The sequence below is a fragment of the Primulina tabacum genome, chromosome 5, assembly GCF_025594145.1.
Source record: "Primulina tabacum isolate GXHZ01 chromosome 5, ASM2559414v2, whole genome shotgun sequence".
NCBI classification, from domain to species: domain Eukaryota; kingdom Viridiplantae; phylum Streptophyta; class Magnoliopsida; order Lamiales; family Gesneriaceae; genus Primulina; species Primulina tabacum.
The window spans coordinates 1,598,596-1,620,089 of NC_134554.1; the positions used below are offsets into that span (position 1 = coordinate 1,598,596).

At 34.2% G+C, this 21,494-nt stretch overlaps 2 protein-coding genes and 1 pseudogene across 2 annotated transcripts; 1 reads left to right on the forward strand and 2 right to left on the reverse strand.

Annotated features, from left to right (window-relative positions):
• The first annotated feature begins 957 nt into the window (after window positions 1–957).
• On the forward strand, window positions 958–10,307 carry LOC142545314 (uncharacterized). The gene is made up of 16 exons (XM_075652428.1): window positions 958–1,227; window positions 2,622–2,694; window positions 2,970–3,035; window positions 3,879–3,944; window positions 4,041–4,123; window positions 5,053–5,104; window positions 5,193–5,264; window positions 5,771–5,838; window positions 5,941–5,989; window positions 6,076–6,160; window positions 6,253–6,351; window positions 6,536–6,587; window positions 7,116–7,167; window positions 8,012–8,128; window positions 8,208–9,050; window positions 9,359–10,307. Exons 1-16 carry the CDS (start codon window positions 977–979, stop codon window positions 9,950–9,952), a joined length of 2,622 nt encoding a protein of 873 aa, XP_075508543.1. The 5' UTR covers window positions 958–976; the 3' UTR covers window positions 9,953–10,307.
• A 353-nt stretch (window positions 10,308–10,660) lies between these two features.
• Window positions 10,661–15,579, reverse strand: LOC142545315 (putative WRKY transcription factor 43). The gene is made up of 2 exons (XM_075652430.1): window positions 14,778–15,579; window positions 10,661–11,300 (listed from the first exon to the last, which is right to left on the reverse strand). The coding sequence occupies exons 1-2, from the start codon at window positions 15,152–15,154 to the stop codon at window positions 11,123–11,125; spliced, it is 555 nt and encodes a 184-aa protein (XP_075508545.1). The 5' UTR covers window positions 15,155–15,579; the 3' UTR covers window positions 10,661–11,122.
• Window positions 15,580–16,769: 1,190 nt separating this feature from the next.
• Window positions 16,770–20,978, reverse strand: LOC142545316 (G-patch domain-containing protein 1-like; annotated as a pseudogene).
• Between the last annotated feature and the right edge of the window lie 516 nt (window positions 20,979–21,494).

The following is a 21,494-nucleotide window of genomic DNA, read 5'->3' on the forward strand; positions in this document are numbered from 1 at the left end:
TATTTTTATTTATCAACTCAACAAATGAATCAAGCTCAAGCTTACGAGCCACCTAAACGAGCCGAGCTCGAGCTCGAGAGCCTATTATCAAATATGTTTGCGAGCTCACGAGCCGAATATCTTTAGGCTTAAGCTTGGTTTGATTAAATTTTGGAGCTCAAAATTGAGCTTGAGTTTGGCTTGATATGATTAACAAACGAACTCAAACGAGCTTTTTATTGAACCGAGTTTCGAATAGCTCGTAAACGGTTTGGTTTATTTACATCCTTATGACCACACGTTACTTAGTATGAGGTTCTGTGTTGCCACATACACCTTAATAACGATTATTAATTTTAGCTTAAAATCACAAAAACTCATAGAAGACAATCTCAATTTGGTGAGAGAAATCTCCTATCTAATTCAAACCATGAAAAGATATTACATTTTATATCAAAATATTATTTTTCACCCTAATTATGAACCGATGACCCATCTTATGAATATTAATCCAACAACATACCTACTACTTAAAAATAAACGGTCGATCCTAATATAATCATGAGTTGATACAATGATTAATGTTTAAAGAATTAGACATATGTTTACGAATTTAATAATATAATCACAGTTAAGTTTATGCTTTCGAATGTTCAATTAGAAATTATATTATTATATTAATAATTTACATTATTATTTAATTAATTAAATATTTTAAAAATAACTTCAATATACATTATATATTTGTAAATTCATTTAGATTATTATTTATCAAATTAAACATTCGTTAATTATTTATTATTATTAAAAAATAAGTAAAAAATATATATTTTTTGATGCGATTCAAGGGGGCGCTATTTCAGTGCAAAAATTAGCGCCCCCCTTTTTTTTTGAATCTAAAATGGTAAATTTATATTTATTTATTTATTTTAAAGAAAACAGAATTGAGACCGACAAGCATCAGTTTGGACTCTGGAATATGAAGTAGATTAATTTGATGACTTCCCTCTTTTCAAGTTCCAGGACGGAAACTCTGACGGGAAACAGTATAATGGCGGCGACGCTGGCGGGGCTTCCCGGCGCAGAATTGAATGGCGGATTTAGTGGAATGGGGCCAAGAAACGGCTCAGTCCCTTCTCCAGGGATGAACTCCGCCTGCATTTCGGAGATTATTGATGGCCTGTCTCTTCAAGTTCGCGGCCACGTACGCTCCGCTGAGTTGTTTAGCCTCTGCCTTTCCCTGTCCAGGCAATATTTTCGATTTTGTTCTTTTCCACTGTAGTCTATATGGATATTTCTGTTGTCAAGCTGCGAGTCTGTGAATCACAGCGATAGTTTTTTTTACCACACCTTGACATCCCTCCGTACTTGGCATACGTGCTTGTAATGTGTATCGTGATCACAGATGCCCTGAACACTGACGTTTTTATTATTATTTTAACGTTTGAACTGTGTAGTTTAGTTTATGTTTAGTTGGTCTTGGAATTTGGCGTTATTGGATAATACAAGTAACAAATTCAGTTAGACGCTGTGCAGCGGCGGAACCAGGAATCCGATTCTATTCGGGCTATAATTTTAAACTCTAAAATTCTTTAAATTTTTGGACCACCCGGGCTAGCACTGTCTCTCCGCCCCTGCGCGTATGTATGGAAGTTGTCAATACACTTCCTTTGGCTTTAATTTTTGTTTTCTGATTCTTTTTGGATTGTTTGGTGAACTGCTTCTATGTTCTGTATATGTTGTGATAAGTTGGAATTTGGTTTGGTGGTTTCAATAGTCTCTGTGTCACTAGATTGTATTCGCTAGATTTTTTGTCGGGTTCTTACTCTTAAGTTGACCAAGAGACTTGAATTTTCTTAGTTTTGCCCGACTCTGGTCCGTGTTCTTCGTTAAGGCAACACATAGTTGCATGTGATAACTCTTAGTTGTCCACCATTCTTTTGCTTTTCCCTTGTAAATCTTTCTTTGCTGTTGTATGGCTTCTTGCCATGAGCTTGTGCGTGATACGTAATAAAAAGGTATAGCGAAGGTAAGCATGATTTTAATGGCTTTTGGTTTCGGGAATGTATTGGTTCATTTTATTATCAAAATTTTTAAGTATAAACCGCGGGAAAATGTTAGAATACATTAATCAATATGTAGGAATTTGACTTAAGAATACATATTTTTTCATAAATAATTTCTTAGCCTCGACTGATAGGGTCATTTTAAGTCCGGAATCTGGATCATTTGCATGATTGATATCTTAAAACCCCACATTTTGTTTCATTTATGATTTGGATTTAGGTATGCTTTTTGTTAAGTAAGTGAAGCTTTCGTGTAATTTTTTGCATGTAGTTCCTCTGGTGGTTTGCAACTCTTCCAATTTTGTACAAGGAAGCAATATACAATCATACTTGTTTGGTAACATTGTTTAATAAATTTGTTCATCTTGGTGAAAGTATACGAGTGTTTTTTCTATGAGGGAAATCTGAAGAGGAAGGAACGTCAATCACAAATCTCTAGTTCATGTTGCTAGTTCTCATTCCTATATGAATATATTAAAATCCCTGACTATGATTTACTTGTTTGATTTCTCAGCTATGGTTTGTATGTGATTGGGATAACAGTCCTCTTTTCTTTTTTCTTTTCGGAAAATACAGACAAATTGATGTTGCCTTGTTAAACCATGAAGTTCCAAACAGAGCCCTGGAGCTGCCTTCACTATTAAAGAAGGTGATGGTTTAATATTTTTCATTTTTTTCCATATAGCTGATTTTTTGTAGTTTTCATAGATTCGTGTTATCATTTTGTTTGGTTTTGGCGAACATGCATGGTTATGACTGTATGCAGAAGGCCTTGTTTTGTTGCATCTGGCTTGTACGTGCTTGATTTTCTCACATTTTTTGCGGTCTATACCTTGTGTGTGAATGTGGGACAAATTTTTGCTTAAATATGTGTGGAGACCGGAGACAATAATTTACTGAATTCACTTATTATGTGTTTGGTAGGTGTGCCTATGGAAACATGATACCCTCGTGCAAACAGTGATCATGGTCCTGATGATTTCTGTTAAGGTGAGTTTGTATCTTCCAATTTTGGTTGTCCTGCTATTTTCATGATTCAGTGTGTGTTCTTCTCTTTTTTTTTTGGTTTGTGAAGAGCTTCATACTAGTGAGAAGCTTAGCTTGTTTGATATTTATCTTTCATTTTTGGGACTCTCTGCAGGTGCAAACTATTATGTCTCATATTATGTAGTTTAATGGATGAGCTTGAGGTTTTATTCAATGTCATTGATAATGAGCGGTCTTCATAAGAGTTAATGACTGTCTTTCTAGATGGATAGTTATATAAGTGCCACTACTAGATTAGTTTTAATGATTCTGGTTTGAATTTTGCATAATGTTCAAATGGTGATTGTGCTATGCACATGAAGAACAAGGATAGCTGGTGATGCTGTCAATTATAAAGTCATGGAATGAATTCTGTTTGTATAAATATAAATTTTCTTTAGGAGCACTTAAGAGACTAATCCGAAGTGGATGACTGAATTCCTCAACCTAGATATAACTATGAAGAAAATTGTTTTTTGACCTTACTTAGAATAATTTGGACTGGTCTCCTCTCACCACACAAAAACAAGAATATTCATACTTCTCATTTTAATTGTAATTTAGTCATTTCTGGAATTGATGAAGCTTGTTGTATTTATGTCTAGGGTCTAAACTCTCACATGTGCATGCAAGTTTCCTATGTGATATTTTCGACCTTGACTCTTTGCTATTATAAATATTAACTTTTTTACGAGATGTTTCAATGTTCAAGCAATAGAAAATATTTTTGAAGTAGTTTACTTGATTTCATGGAGAATAATATCCTCTTACATGTCCTGTTCTCTTGAACTACGAATTATTTGGTAGAATGCTTGTCAAACTGGGTGGTTTTCTGATAGAGATTCTGAAGAATTGAGTAATCTGGCAATGGAGGTTAGTTAACAATATTTACAGTCCGTGGAAAACTTTTTCTAGTTGACAGGTTCACAATGCCCTCATTTTTGTTGATTTTTCTATCTGCACATATAGATTGCAAGCGATTTTTGTACCATGTCCAATTTTAACACCGAGCCTAGCAGTTCTAATTCAGTTATTACCTCAATCATGTCAAGGTAAATACTCATTACAATTACTTTTGGTTTCGTTGTGACTAATCATTTGCTGAAGTTGTGAAAAATCACATTTAGACGATAGCTTTCCAGTTCAAACTGGTTTTGAAGTTTCAAAGGATTTACTAGCTGTAAGCTTCCAACTGTGCTCATGAGTCACGGTGAGTGGTGGTGGTTATTGGTCTGGAGGAATGGGGGGATGGGGTGGAACTTCTTCTTTGCTTCGTAGAAATGAAAGGTTGAGGTGAAGGAAAAAGGGGGTCAGTCAATCTGACACAAAATAATGAATTTCTCAACTGCCATAGTACGAGTTATCTACTTGGCTTTCCCTAAGATGTAATAGAAGGCTATACTCGTGTCCTTACATACTTGATGCCAACATACTCTTAGTATGAATGTCATTAGTTGTTTTGTTTCTTAGTTGGTATTACTTCATAGAATTATTTCGTACTTAAAATATCGTATCTACATACCTAGTGTTGAACACACTCAAAACAAGAAAAAAGAAAAAATGGTGACAACACCCTGGAGTTTGCAAGCAATGAGAAGGAGAAATAAGTAACGCAAGTCATCAAAAGGCAAAGTGAATCCTAGATAGATGATTCTGCAACAGAGACTCAATTATGCCATATTACTGAACTTCCAACCAGAGCTATAAATTACACCTGATAGACTATGAATAAAGGTTCTGTGACTTTTCTACTTAACCAGATTTTTGAGTTCAGTCGTTTACTGGATTAAGTAAATCCAGTTACGCAGATCGTAGAAGGGGTGACATGTGACAGAGATTTATGTGTATTTACATGTGAACTAAAGCATTTGGTGCATGTCAATGGTGTTAATGTTTCCACCTTTTGTATAGTTTCTGATTGATTATTATCGAAATTCAGATTGCATCTAAAACAGTATTGGTTGTGTGTGTATATGTGCAGATTCTATCCAAGAATGAAAATTGGTCATCTGTTTTTCTACATTGAAGTCAAGGTAGTTACTCTCTCCTCTCCTTTAATCAAGATTGATCTCTCATAAGTATGATTGCTGATTGTATTGGTGCATTTCGGTTGGATTGTAGCCTGGATTTGATGCTTATGTGAGGGACTTTCAGATTTCAGAGAATTCGAAGACAGTTCCCGGAGAAAAAATAGTAAGCACGTCCAATCATGATCTTAACATATAGTTTTGCAGAATATGGGTTATGACTTTGATAACTAGTCACAACAGGGGTGGCCAAGCTTGCAGTGACTGCTTCTTTTAGTATATTTCAGTGCTTTGTCGTGTTTCTCAAGTTAGGTCAGGATCTGCTGGTCTAATTCATGAGATTCATACTAACTTGCTATACATCTATAAGAGTTGATCACTTAAGTACTGATTATGTTGCATTAATTGTTTAGGACTACTACAGTGATTTCTGACTTACTTGCATGTTGTCTTCCAATGTCATGTTCTTCGATTGTCTGGAGTCTGGATGATAATTACCGATTGTAGCTTCTGTTGTGACAAATAGTAAATATTTGCATAAGGTCTATATGCTTCTTTGTGGATATAGTGGTTCTCATTATCTTGATTTAGATTGCACTATTCCACCCTCTGTGGATGAGGGACTTTTAGATTAATTACTTGTTGAATTATGATAATTCATTTTTCCTGCAGCGATTACTTGTTGGACAAATGGATAGTATTGAGACATCTGCATGCCTCATTAGCCCCTCTAAAGTGAAGTACGCAGTTATTTTTTCTTTTTCTTTTTACATTGGAACGCACTTTGAATGTATCTCTACATTGCATTATTTATGAAATTTGCTGTGCATTTTCTTCTGCAGTTTTCTCGTGAACGGGCATGGAGTGGAAAGGAGAACTAATCTTTACATGGTTTGATGTGGATTAATATATTTGAAAAGAATTCACCTTTTGAAAAAGTAATTATTTTGGTTGTACGCATGATTTGTCTTTCATAGGATACAGGGCCTCAAAATCCAACTGTTCTGACTCATTTACTAACATATGGGTTGAATGTTCTCCAGGCTGTGGGTGAATTTAATGGTATAGTTAGCTTAGGGTTTCCTTGTAATACAATACCTGGTTTTATTGTTAGATGTTCCATTTATTCTTACTAAATGCTGATTGTTGTGTAGGAAATTATCTTATAGCAGTTGCTTGCATGAGTGAGGTGCCACAGCTTGATACAAATTCCCTTCTAGATTATGAGCATGCTCCTCCAATTGTGGATTCAGGTGCCACTTAGAATAAACTTACTACTAACTGATTCACATTTCTTTTTCATTGTTTTACTGGAAAGATCAACTATTTTGGGATAACAAGCTCTTGGAAAGCTTTTGTTCCTTGATAATCTGGACTGAACCCACCAAAAACTGGACATGATCTTATTGATATTTTAACTTATTTTCTATAATGTAGATTCTGAAATCATTGAGGGGGCATCACGAATATCACTAAGCTGTCCCATTAGGTAATATTTAATATACGTGTTGAAACTAATTTTTTTGTTCTTTCTTCTCCATTTGTGCTTTGATTACTCGAGAACACCATTATCAATTAAATTTTCATACGCCATTGTGTCTCTTATATTTTGTGCTGGTTGATTGTTCTTCCAATGCAAATAAAATTTGATCTCGGTGACAGTGTGACTACCTGTTTCTTGACCACGTAGCTATAAAACCATTACTGGAGATGTATAATTTGCAAATCCAGAAGAAGTTTTCTGGAATCTATTATCTGATTACCTCTTCAATTCCTATACTTTTGTATCTCTTGCTCTGGTATTTCTTACATTTTTTTGACGTCATTAGTTTTTCTATTTTTTATGTATATGGATTTTTGATCCCGCATTTTTCAAATTTAGTTTTGCATGTTCTGCTGATTTGTTTATTCTATGTCCTTAAATTAATATAGCCGCGGGCATGTCGGAACTCCTGTTAAAAATTCAGTTTTGCATGTTCTACTGATTTGTTCATTCTATGTCCTTAAACTAATATAGCCGCAGGAATGTCGGAACTCCTGTCAAAGGACATTCATGCAAACATATTCAGGTACTTCCAAGCACCCCGTGTTTAGAAAAAGTTGATGCTTCTGAAAAATAAAGTTGTGAAGTTGTACGTATTAATTATTATCAAGTGGTACAGAATACCTTATTGTTTGTAGTTAGTTTCTTTTGCTCATGTTTATGTTTAATGCAAAAAATTGTTTATCCTAATCCCATTGTGTCGTGGTATTGGATATTTACTTGAGTATTAACCAATCTGTTACAAATGCAACACCCCGCCTCCCCCCCACCCCCACCCCCCCAACCCACACACACACACACACGTACACGTGGATATTTATTTGAGTTTTATGGTGGTCTTGCTTTACGCTACTGCATGAATTTTGTTAGATTCCAGATAAATAATGTATATTTGTCTATAATTTACTGCTCCGCCAGTTATAAAATCGATTTCCTCAGTTAAAACTAGAGAATGTTATCAGGTGCAAATGTAACTTTAAATTCTTAGATGTTATACGTGGCTATTAGCAGACGAGTAAAGTTTAAATCCATCACTTCAGCCTATTATACAAGGAAATCTAAATCAGATTCATAACAGCTTTCCCTGTTATGCTTCCAGAGGCAGAGTCTATGCTACACTAGAAGTTATACTCCCGCTGTGTTTGTATAAGATGATTGTAGTTGTAAAATAAAAAATATCGATGGACTTCACATTTTTGTTTTCAAGTGAGATGATCGATCGATTATTTTATCCAAAACAAAAATCGAAAGTAAATCTCCCGGTGTAACATAGATTTACCCGCTTATAGAGAACACTCATACCATGTCTTCATTCTATATAATCCGTTCATAGTTTGTTGACGTCTTACTTTTTTTTCTTTTCATTCCAGTGTTTCGATTTTGACAACTATGTGGATATCAACTCAAGAAGACCCTCCTGGCGCTGCCCGTGTTGTAATCAGCATGTCTGCTTCACTGATCTTCGGATAGACCAAAAAATGGTCAAGGCAAGGGACTCATTTGCACGAGCCACTTTATACTAAATTCTCCCCTTCATTTATCTTGACGTGGTTGGATTGTGTTCAGATCTTGAAAGAGGTTGGAGCAAATGTCACCGATGTAATATTCGCTTCAGATGGTTCATGGAATGTTGTCATGGAAACTGATGATAATACTCACACGTCAGAGGATAAGACCTCTAAATCTGGACAGAATGAGTCTCCACAAACTGAATCTGATGACTTAATAAATGTTCCTGTTGATATAGTCGATCTTACTCAGAATGATTCAATGGATGTTACCCCAAATGAAACTGAAGACCGGAAGCTTTCCTCAACGACGCAGACATTGGTAGTTGACCCTTACAGGACAAACACAAACGATGAGAATCAAAGCAATGCTCGTGCTGAGGATGAATCATGGTTTAGAATTTTTATGTCAACCTTTGTGCCAAGTTTGCCAGATTTCACGTCGAATGCACAGAATCTTGGTGCTTATGCTTCCACTTCGAATCATATTGCAGCACATGCTGGTTTACCTGAGATTCCTATTACTGCTCCACACAGAGTATGCACGTTTGCTGGTAATGCTCTTGCTAACACCTCCGTCCCACAAAGCCACACTTCTTTCCAAAATACTTTGCTGCCTCAGCAGTATCAATTTGGAAACCCAACAATCATTAACGAGTATGGAAGGTTCCCATCAGTATCGAGACAAGTATCCAGAACCCCAATTGCAGTTCAGGCCCCTCATACCACGGCTCCTGTCCTTCAACAAACCTCTACAGATAGTGTGAATACATTTACGCAGAATGGCCTCTCAGCAGCTTATCAAGCTTACTCTACTGCATCTACAAATACCAACTCAACAACTAGATTGAATCTACTTCATTTGCCTCCATCATCGTTGAATCAGTACCCTGTTATACAGGTGAACCGTTACTCTTCTACTAGCTGGTTTTTCCCCTTTTAGGAAAATTACATACAAATTTTCGAAATTGTCAGACTACATTAGGGGAGGGTGGGGGGGACGGCCAGCGCCCAACCTCGTTCACTTCTTCCTTGGTTCTCTGTTTGTGTCTTGTTTTTACTATCTAGCGAAGTTATGTTCTTCCTATGACTTGACAATATTCAGTAAAAGATCAAGCATGACATGTTTCTATTTCTTGGTAATACACTCTGTAACATATACATGAATCTTATACACGGTCTTGCACTCACCATTTCCCTCTCTTCCAGAATTATTGGCAACAAGGCTCACCAGTTTCTGTTAGATTAACTCATCAGGATGTTACTCAGCATGCCCCAAATCGGGTCCCAAATGCATACCGAGGCACAGATGGACGCCAAATATTAAGTCAGATGGTGAACCCAAGGATGCCTCAAGCACCGAGTCATTCCCATGGTCGAAATCAGTCACCTGTGCTGCGACCTGGTATCCAGTTCTCCCGTCCTTCAGCCCACATGGGAGGTTTACAAGACAGGATTGACCACGCAAATGTCTTGATGAATAGTCAACAAGCTAATTTGATTGCAGCCGCAAACCGAGCAACGCTGATGGGTCTTGATCCATTAAGAACTTTAGCAGCACCCACGGTTTCAATGAACTCTGGAACAAGTTCGACTCCATTAGTAGGGGATAATGTTACCAATCCAGCTAATCAGAACAGGCGTCCAGCTGGACGGATGCGTGGAGCTCTTTCTGGGCAAGCTTTCACTGATGCATTGAATGAGTACATTATTGGACCTAGCCAGCAAGCTGCTCAACGTATCTCTGACGTGAACTCACTCCTGAATAATCCTCCCCCTGCTACTACAACCTTTCATGGCTGAAAGTGGTCAGGTTCATCCAAAACCATACTATCCTTTGGCAAGACCAGCTATCTATGGTGGAAATTCGGGCTTGTTCTAGATGGATCAACCGGGATGCATTATATTCTTCACTCAACTAGTGGTGGCTGCATAAGTTGTGAGTCGAATGTGAATGTTTCTTGGAACTGGTTTTTGCACTAATTCCCATGCCCCTCGTAATTTTTGGCTGTTTTGCAGCTTTGTAAGTAGGATTCCACGATGTTTCTGTATTTAATTTGTAAAAAGTTGTCTGTAGGTGGACATATATAGGGTTGGATATATTAGATGTTTAAAATAGTTGCCATTAGCCATATGATTTCAATGATATTTTTTGTTCTTCTCTCTCGTCAGTTAATTCAACATTAAAAACACTGCTCCGTAGACGTTCAAAGGAAGGAGAAATTGATTTCCTCATTTCCGTTATTTTCAAATTATTAGTATTTATATATGACGTTTTGTTTGTTATATACCTGTGAACTTCATACAAGAATTACACGATCTAACGACATTGACGTATACATAAGATTTATTTCAGTTACATTTATGTCCGTATTTAAAATAAATACCAACACTACCAATAAAAAGTATATATGATGATCGGTGGTTGTAAGATATTGAAATGATTTCAAAATGACATATGCATATTAGTGTTCCGTACCAAAACTCCTTTCGTTTTACTTGATGTTAATCTCCCTATACATGTTTGGGATAATTTATATGATTTTATGGTTGCAAGCTAGATCCCTTAATTCACTTTTATTTTATCAAAATGATCTGCCCTTCTCGTATTTCATGGTAAATGATGGTTTAATAATTAATATACAAGTGTCGTTCATCCATGTACGTAAAACAAGAAAATTCCGTATCTGTGTTCCACAGCAATGCACTAAGCATAGTCCACACATTGTGTAACATGAATGGTGCCATAGCAATCAAGGTGATACCGTTGTGCACAATTCTAGTTTAACACTTCATGTCCATATCTATCTCAAATTGGTAGCGGAGAATGGAGATATGCGTAAGAAACGTTGTAGCTTTGTTGTTTTACAGTTCTATACAATATAGCTTTGGCATCATGTATGTCATCCAGTGGAGCAGTACCAGCGGAAACAACAGGCAGCAAGGTCAAAATCCCAAAACCCGGACAAGTTTTCAGAATCTTGATAGAAATTGGAGCTGCCTGAGAATTGGGGTCAATGTTTCCATTAGTTTTTCGCAAGGATGATTGTGAATTCCTTCGTAGGTCGTGACGACAATGCTGGTGTCTTTTGAAAGCCTCTGTATTTGCTTCTTCACATTGCATGTATGATGTGTGCACCGGTAATAACTCCTTTGTCACCATCCGCAAAACAAGAAAGATTCAAAGTTATTTTTTTTGGATTAGCAATTACCGAGTCAGCATGTGCAAAGTAAATTAGTTGATGTGTTGCCTCTCTCCCTCGTTTGTGAATGTGTGCAAGTTTCGTACTGTTGGCTCGAGTTTCGAAAAGGTTCCCAGGCTAAAGCCTCACCCCTATGAGATTATAAGTCACCGTTTAAGCAATATTGTATTGTTTATGGTTATTGAAATTTGAGTTTAATTAATTTTGGTTGAATTTGGGGAAACTATGTTGTTTCTAAAAGGCAATTACCAAAAATCCCGCTCCATGGATTTCATATGAATTTTTTTATGTAATAAAAAGTGTTGTCTTCAAATCAATTTGATTAAAAATTTAAAATATCTTTATATCATTAAAATTGCTTTAAATTCATATTATTTACCATTTTAAATAAAAGTTATAAATGTTAGTCAAGATGTAATTTTAACCTTATTTTTTTATATTTTGTGGCAATGTAGAGTGTATTTATTTGGGTGTTAATGAGTCGGGCTGTTAGGTCCATGAGTTCGGAGAAGTGAGTGTTTATCTGCTGGTGTTGTCTCGAGTTCTAAGATATCAGTCATCCATTTTCCCTACCGTCGGTCTTGTCCTTAGCAGAGACAATATTATCCGTTAAAATCCGACTTACTTTTTTACGATTCATCTAATCAACCAAATCAAACAGAGCAACGTCAGTAGCTCATCCATCCTAATACTATTTTCACTCGTGAAAGATTAATCCAACATTCCCTTACTAAAAGGATATAAATATGTTTCTTAAGGGCCTGTTTGGTACGAAGGATTGAACTAAGATTATAGTTTAATCACATGTTTGGATGGTTTTTGGGAGAGAGAGATAACAATGGGCCCGTTACAAAACCCTGTAGATTGGGGACAATTCATCCCTTACAAGCCCAAATATTAATAATCTCAATTTGTACGGTTTATATGACAAAACAAAAAAATTACTTTATTAACCTTTCGGGATTCCAACTTGAAGATAGAATTTTTTTTTTTTTTTACAAATGTAGATTTAATTAAGGGCAAATTAGGTATTTCAGCAGATATTCAATATCTATAAAATTATTTATCAAACACACCAAACATCATATAATTTATCCCATTTTCGTAGTCATTTACACCAAACACAATAATAAAAATTTTGGTATTTTAATTATCATTCAATTTATCATTAATTTATCAATCCATCATTTATCCTATCACATTAACCAAACTGGCCCTAAGAGACTTGAAATCGTGATCTCGTTCTGATATCAACTGTTAGGATCAAACACTTACCACTAAGTTAAAAGTTATAGTTGTTACACAATTTTATTTCATTATACTCGTGGCAGCGCAGAGTGCACCTACTTGGGTGCTAATGGATCGGGCTTTTAGGCCCATAAGTCCGGAGATGTACATGTCTTTCTGATGGTGTTGTCTCTTATCCCTTATATATGAGTTTTATATTTTTCTATCGTCGCTCATATCCTCAACATAGATATTATTACCCGTTAAAATCTTGCGTCATTATTTTATGCAACATCATCATGTAAATGTTTTAGAGTATTTTCAAATATTTAATAAACTTAAAATTAAAAAAATCACGAGTTAAAAATAAATTCAAGAAAGTGAATCAACCACTGAAAAATAATATATTTTCTATATATTTTTTACTTTTATAGATTTAAGGTAAAAAAATAAATACAAAATTTAAAAAACTGATAAATTTAAGTACATTATAGTATTCCCATAAGTTTTTTTAGGAAAAAATTACATTATCTATAAATAATAATAAATTGAAAAAATTTAAATGAAACATATTATTCCATTAAATTGGTTTATAATATACATTTTTTTGCCATAAAAAATTATTAAAATGATTTTTTTTTTAAAAAGAAATGAATTTTTTCGGTCAACCTATGTTGCTTGGGTTTGTTTGGATACTTTCTTCTATTAAATTTTTTGTGATATTTCCTTCTTTTTTTATTATTAAGATGGTCTTCACCATTGTAGTCGAAAGTTTATAATATCTATCGATATTCATATAAGTTTATTCTTAAAAACAATGATATTTTTATTCAAATCCTAAAAAAAATAAATCCTCTTCAGAAAACTCGTTTAATGTAAATATTTTTGTTTTCTTCCAGTAAAATTTGTTCAATTTGTGTCCATAATTAATTTACTGGAATTGAACTTCTTGAAAATAAATTAGTATATTTTTATAAATAATTTAGTCTAGGAAAAAATATTTTAGGTTGTGCGTGTACTTTAAGTACAGTAGTGATAAAATTGTTATTACTATTGAACGCAAATTTTTTATATAAAGAATTATATTAAATAATATATTCTCTTTAAAAAAATAGATTTTTTTTGGTTTTAAAACTAAATATATTCAATAAATATTTTTTTCCATCAAATAAACCAACCACAACTTAGAAAATATATAACTAAATCATGACCAGATCAACTTTGATGTGAAAGAAAATTGATGGATGAATATTTTAGTTGTATTGCTTTTCATTTATTTTATATAAAATTATAACAAAATTTATGATGGTAAATTGCTTAAATTTGTTCATTTATATTATAAATCACTCGTAATCTATCATTAAATTATCTCTTTATCTCTCTACACATTATTATCAATACCTGATTTAAATTTAATCTATTGTTATCTAATTTATTTATTTAAAATTAATTGTATTACTAATTATTTAGTTTCAGATTTTAAAAGTAATAGTTGTACCAATAAACTTGTATATGTTATACGCGGCAATTTATGAGTGTAAACCGCAACCTATGCACACACAAATTAAAGGAACATATTCGACCTTCAAATGGAGGCAAACAACCTTCAATGGGATTTAAACAATCATTTTAAAATTATTCTATTTTACTAAATTTCTTATATATATGTTTTTTTAATGTGTGTGTTTGTGTGTGTGTGTGTTTTTTTTATTTAAAGTTTTTTGGAAAATTTCATGTCCATTAGCGTGATTAATTTAGATTTTTTTTTGTTTTAAAAGGAAATTTCCATTCTTTTACTTACTCTAACAGGATTTTCTGCGGACAGCGATCGCAAGCAAGCATAGAGAAGCATGCATTATCTGCAGACAGCCTATGGGGGTGCTAAAATATATTTTTGTGTGACCATAAGTTTGAAGTTTGCAAAAACTTATTATAATATTTTATTTATCAATTAAATTTTATATTATGTATCTTAGCATGGAATAGAAGAATTCTTGAATTTTGGTAGCTATATTTTGCTGATTAGGCGTCCAAATAGCGTTTTGCTTGCATTCTCTTCACATTTGTGTGTGTTTATATGGCTCATTTTGATAACTTTCTCAAAATTTTCACTTACATTCCATATGTTAAATGTGTGTTTATAAAGATCAACGAAACTTTCGTATTAATTAAAGATGGATCGGAAATATGAAACTTACCTTGGATGGATGCTATTCTTGACAGATTTCTGTCCATATTTTCTCCACTTGTATCCATCATCAAGAATGTCCTCTGAACTCCTCGTATGAAATTCAACCCTTGCTGGAATATTTTTGTACCTCCTTTTCCTGCCACATTTCCCTGTGTTTCTTCTTACAATAACCTCCCCTTCCCTGACCCTAGAAACCGAAGAAACTGGGTTTTGCTCCAGCATAATAATGTTACCGAAATTATCAATATTGTGATCATTTTGAGAGGAAAGAAATGGAGGGTCATTTTGCATGGATTGGTCTAATATGGAAGGTGGATTGATATTCATTGATTCTTGAATTGGAAATAAAGATGGTGTAAAGTATGAGTTATTTTCACCTTCCATGCAATCGAGATGAGGGTGTGCTAATAATCCTGAAGGATTGATTGCATGAGCGAAGGGATTTTAGTTTTCGGAGTTCTATACAAGATACATAAGGTTTGGTGGGACAAACAAAGAAAATGAAGACACCAGGCTTACCTTTTATTTAACTCCAAAAATACATTTTCCAAAAGAATCTATAAATAAAATGTTATATTACAGTAGAGAAAGCAAGGCTAGAATTTGGCTTAGCTTGTAATCCTAGAGAAAGCCAACCACCATCACCTAAATAATTTGATCTGTTCAACCCCCTGAATGTAATGAATAATGAATGTTATTGTGCCAAAACTTTGAGGTTCTGCGAGTAATGTGAAATTATAATTTGGTCAAAGTAATATGGGTAAGAAGTAGTATTTTAATTTGTTGGACATCTACCCTAGAGTTTTCTTGAAATGGAGACCAAAGGTATATTGTTCGAGGTTGTTTCCAAAGGAAAAAGTTATATATATAAATTGAGTTACAAAATATATTTGAAACTATAAAAAATTTCTACATTTTATTTGGAAAAATGTTTTCAATGAGATAATTTTGTAATTTCAGATGCATTTTGTAACTTAATGTGTAACCCAGTTTATACATGTAACATGTATAACTCTTTTCGATAAAATAATGGGACATTTTTAAGCATCTTAATTAAAGGAAGGTGACGTTGATTAATTGAGATCATTCTTTAGCTACTTGCATATATTCTAAAACGATAATTAGCATAAATTTAGAGGACTAAAACTGCAATTTTGAAAACTCGTAGGACTAAACATGGTTGAATTTAGGTTGAATTTCTTTGTTCATCCGTCTAAATTATGTAGTTCGGTTTTCATATTTAATATTATTTTCTTCTCTTTTCTCAATCTACTCCTATTTAATTTGCTTTACAACAATTCTTTTCTCTTATTAAAACTTCATTAAATAAGGGTAAAATACGAATAATTTTTTTTTGTAAAATTTACATTCCTAAGAACTTTCTTAATCGGTATGAAAACATATACATGTTTACATATATTCATATTAATATTTGTTTTATTAGAAATTTATACATATATTTGTTTTCATCGTATTTAATTCTTTTGCCACTTAAATAGTGTAGATTAAACGAATTTGGCAGCACAATCTAGTTCCTTTGTTCTTGTCAAGTCTCTGTTTACTCGTCCAATTTGGCAGCACAATCTACCATCCAACAACAAATTTACACAGAGTATTGGCCTTCACTAATTTACGTATTTTCCTTCGTAATTGGGATATTGATTTTACTACATTAATACATCATTTTCTTTGTAATTAGGATAAGGATGATTGATTTTAATTAATGATGTTCCCGATAAACTGAGCAGATTCGAAGCTCTATGGAGTTGAAACATTCTTGTTTTATAAATCCCTTCTGGGTGAAGAATCGGATCAATGTCAAAATTTCATATTCAATTACTGATGGTATGTTCTTGGATAGTACTTTTCGAAACACTGGACGAAAAACAATTGTAAATACATCGACGAATGAAAAGTCTAGATGTCTAGAGGTTTTAAAAAAGTATAATGGCAGATAAAAATACGGTACAATGCCCTAATTTTTTTCAAAAAGAAACGGTTCGAGGAAGTGCTGACATATTATCACAATAGAAAATCTATTAACATATGGAATAATAATATAGAAAAACTTGAATCCACTGCCAAAATTTTACTAACCCTATATTTTGAAAATCTATTTGACTCTTCTCCAATGTGAATTCCATATCAAATTACAGATATTACATACCTCTGCGAGCAGCGCCAATTTCTGCATAAGAAGCAAACATTTATTTATCTCATTCTACCATCAACGATAGTGGTGATGTACACATGGTTGCAGGTTAAACCGAATCCCGGAACAAAATTTTCAGTTTCTTTTCGAATGAAAGACACTGTTTCCCTTTATAGAGAATCTATCACTGTTACTGAGCTGCAGTAGAGATGTAAACCAATAGCACCAAGTTTCAGAATTGTAATCAGGGAGAACTACAATTCTAAGCAATATAACAGAGTAATACCTCATGTTTTAAGGAAGAAAACGCCTCTTCTGAGGAAATGTTGGAGAATGTAGAAGGCGAGTGTTCATCAATAAGTTTCTTGAGCTGTCTCAGTTTTAAGGACTCTTCGGGCACCTGTAGGAAATAAAGACTGAGCAAAAGAAAACTGAGCTAATTCAAAATTGACTCTAAAATATCTGGAGCAAGGACCTGCTGAAGAATACGCCTACAGAGTTTTTCAATTTTTTTCTTCGATTCAACACCCATTTCAACCTCCGAATTTTCATCAAGTTTCCTTTTAATTGGAGAATCCAGATTAGATGAATCCTCGGCATCACTATCATCAAAATTTGTCTTTTTCCCCTGAAAGTAGCACCCGGCAACTTTCTTTGCACAGGTTCCTTGATACCCAGTCCTTGTTTTCCAGATGTGGCTTTGTCCTGAAAACACACAGCTAGGCTGTTAAAATTGTAAGAAGAAAACTTCATATTTAAAAAAAGGATGTCATTATTATTGAAGTATATAAGAAGTGAACTCATTAGAATATATGGATTGAACACCACTAATCCAAACCTTCACAAGTTTGTATAGATTTTCTTGATCATCTTCGATGTAGTCCTCGCATCTGGATTTTTGTTACCACCTGTTGGGGGGGAGTTTCTTCTTAATGATTCAGCACCTAGCAAACCTCCAGCAACGATTCCAAATTGGTTCCTCACCATTCAGGGGGAACATCTAGAACTTTTCCTGTGTGATGATTAGTAACAATAATTTAGTAAATTGTACAAGCAAATGATTGAGAGCTGCATAGGAATAAAAAGAGGAAAAAAACAACAGTGGCTGAGAGTATCATGATCCTTCTAAGCTAGTAACCATCAATATTAAGCAACGGAATCAGACACAAATGTTCGAAAAGAACAATGAAGTAGATATCGGTGAAACAAAAACCACGCGGTGAATCCATGCACAAAACGGCAGTGCTCCACAAGAAGAAGTCCAAAAAAAATTAATTTTGAGAATCTTCTTCAGTATACAAGCTTTGATGGATTCCGCATGGATTAAGAACTTCCCGTCAATTTCAGGCTCAGGCAAGTGATTTTCAATTGACTTCACTTCATCCAAGACATTGCAATTAATTTGGGGAGACTTTGCTCTGTTCACCTGACGAATGATGCCATCAAGCTATACCAAAGGTGATGAGTAGAAAAAGCAATGCATTGCAATTGCAATAGGAATCGAGAGACCCATCTTACCTCCAAAGGAACTTCTGATGACTACCACAAAGAAACTTGGTAAAAATTTTGATGGCAAAACACAAGGCTTAGCAATAAGAGAGATATATCCAAAAAGGTAACAAAGTAAAAAAAAAAAAAAAAATGAAACAGGCTTATCCTTGCTTTGGCAACAATCCCATAAAACAAAATTACAGAGAATGCATCTCAAACAAAACTTACAAGAATTCCTTCAAGATCCTGTGAAGAATATCCTTGAACAAGTTTCCCCTTCTCTCTTTTCTTATATCTGGCACATCTTGAAAGCAGTATGACCATTATTACACAAGCATGAGAAGGAAAGCATCCGTTTTCAAAATAAACTGACCTGCCTTGTGGCCGAGTAACCTTAGCAACCATCTCTTGATTGTTGTTAGATGGGACGGACTTTGAGGCAGATTTCACTTCATCCTTTTCGTCGGCTGTCATGTGAAGTAGAAAGTGAGGATCTATATACCATAACATGGGCTAAAATGCATTACAATTTTTAGTTCTTCCTTAGTACCTTCATCCAAGTTGACATCAACCGCTTGCTGAGAAATTATACGACATATAGGCAGTTAAATAAGGTAATCGTAATAATGCAAAAAAACCTTATTTAAAAAGACAAGACATTACGACTTTCAGTTTATTGAGGATATTATAAAATTGAGTTGTGTCAAATGCCCACGCATTTGGTTGTTCCGAGCCTATGCCTATGTGATTAAAAAATGACAGTGGAATTAAAATCTCAATTCAAATCAATAAATTTACATACCTAGCACATAAAATCAAAACATTATAACAAAGATGGCAACCTAAAGTATCTTGCTTGTCCTTCACTTTGACATAACCTTTGATCCCTTGCTTTTCTTTCCCCAGTCCTTCTCCTTCTTCCCATCCCTGCACATGCAGTTGATGGGTCAAACCAAAACATAAGAACAGTCATAATCTTTGAGACCTACACATCAACATTGCCACTGCAATTGAATTATCCAGGGAAAAAAAACGTTTTTATCACAAAAAATAACAAAAGCAAACTCAACTAAAATGGCAATTTTTCAAAACAAATGTTTTTGCTAAATAGAACTGGTGTGGGAGTTGGACTCGCTTTTAGAAAAAATATTAAAAAAACAAGACCCGAATGAAGAAAGTGTCGATTTTTTTGCTTCTACCTCAATTTATACAGGAAAAATTACATGAAAAAGCTCATTTTCACAATAACGTTCAATCATGTAACTGATTAAAAATTTCTTAATGAACTATGGCTCGCCCATTATCCTTTCATCAAACTGAAAAGGACAAAAACGATAAATCCTGAAATGCACAAGAATATGGTTCGCCAAAACGGGAACGGAACGGCCGGAACGTCAGCAACCTTGACGAGGTTCCGGGGTGTGTAGGTTGATGGCTTGTATCGGCGTTTCATATACCGAAAGCAGGGATATAACGGTGGAATGGAACCGGAACGCAATTCGCGACGGTTTTGTTTTGAAATGTCGCTACTAGTGACGGTTTTATGTACCCGTCACCAAAGTAAAATCGGCAACCGTCGCCAAAGTAAAATCGGCGACGGTTGAATAAAAACTGTCGCTAAATTTAGCGACGTTTTTCATAAAACCGTCGCAAATTCGAATCAGCGACGGATTTAATAATGCACGTATCTTTGATTTCTAGTACAAATAATGCAATTGTAGGTCCTATTGCACGTCGTATCTTTGCTTTGTAGTACAAATAATGCAATTTTGAGCACATGCATTGTTTGGATAAAATCGTCGCCAAATTAAATTTTTTATTTACATCAAATAATCTATTTAAATAATATTTATTTTAATTTTTATATTTCTAAATATTTTCCAAAATTTTTAATTTTTATATATTTATAATATTTTTTTAAATATCCGTTCAGCCACCGTTCCGCGAAATTTCATTGTAACAGGAACGGTAGCATCCGTTTGCTACCGTTCCGATCTCCGCGACCGCGACAGCGAACCATGCTTAAGATTGGAGTAAAATGCAAAATATTATTAATACGTGCGTCACCAATTTGTACAATGATCAGCAACTAAAAAGCATACATCCACATTAGGTAGAACTAAAAATCCCGACTTGAGGGACGTAAAAAATTTCAGCCCCGAACCGAGGCATGAAGGCAGATGATTTCAAACAAAAACGATCTGTATCATAATGAACACACACGATAAAAAATGAAGAGTAATGCCGGCTAAATAGGTCATACCATTTGTTTCATCAGGCGGAAGGCAGCGGACCTTCGATCAACCCCAACGTAGCGGAGAGGAACTTCAGGAGTCGCCATGATTTTAGAATCCAAAGACAATCGAATCCCCACTCTCTCCCTCCCTCCCTAAATATCTTTGCTGCAACAACTGAAGGATCGAGAGACGGTGAGGGAAAGAGACGGGGAGGTAGGCAGGTAGCATCGGGAAGCAGAAGGATTTAACTGGAAACCCTAGAAATTTGCAATTTGATGGAGGAATTACACCTACGGTCACGATTTGGCTTTTTCCGGTTATCAACGGCTGATAATGGACTTATTTTTTCTTCAAAAACAAATAATAACGGACTTATTCTTTTCTTTTAGTTTTTTTGAAGAGAAAAAAATAATCTCAAATCTCTTTAATTGGCATAAAATTTATCATTGCGGCAGTTAAGGTTAGAATTAATTTGTATTTGTGCACGATACACGTGTCGTATATTTGTATAGCTTTTACAATTTATTTAGATTATATCTAAATAAAATTCAAAATATAATTATAAAAATATTAAAAATTACACTATGAATTTTGATATATGAATTTTAAAAATAAATAAAAAAACATGAATATAAATTAAATCTGTAATTTGATGTTTATGCAATAAAGATTATATTCACTGAACTACAGTGAATTGCATTTGAATTTTAGAATATAAATATATAATAATAATAATAATAAAATAGATCACGACAATAAAAGTTATTTATTTTAAGTATCTCAAATTTAATAAAATAATATAGATTTGAAATAAAAAGCATCAGCAGTAGACGAATTACATATT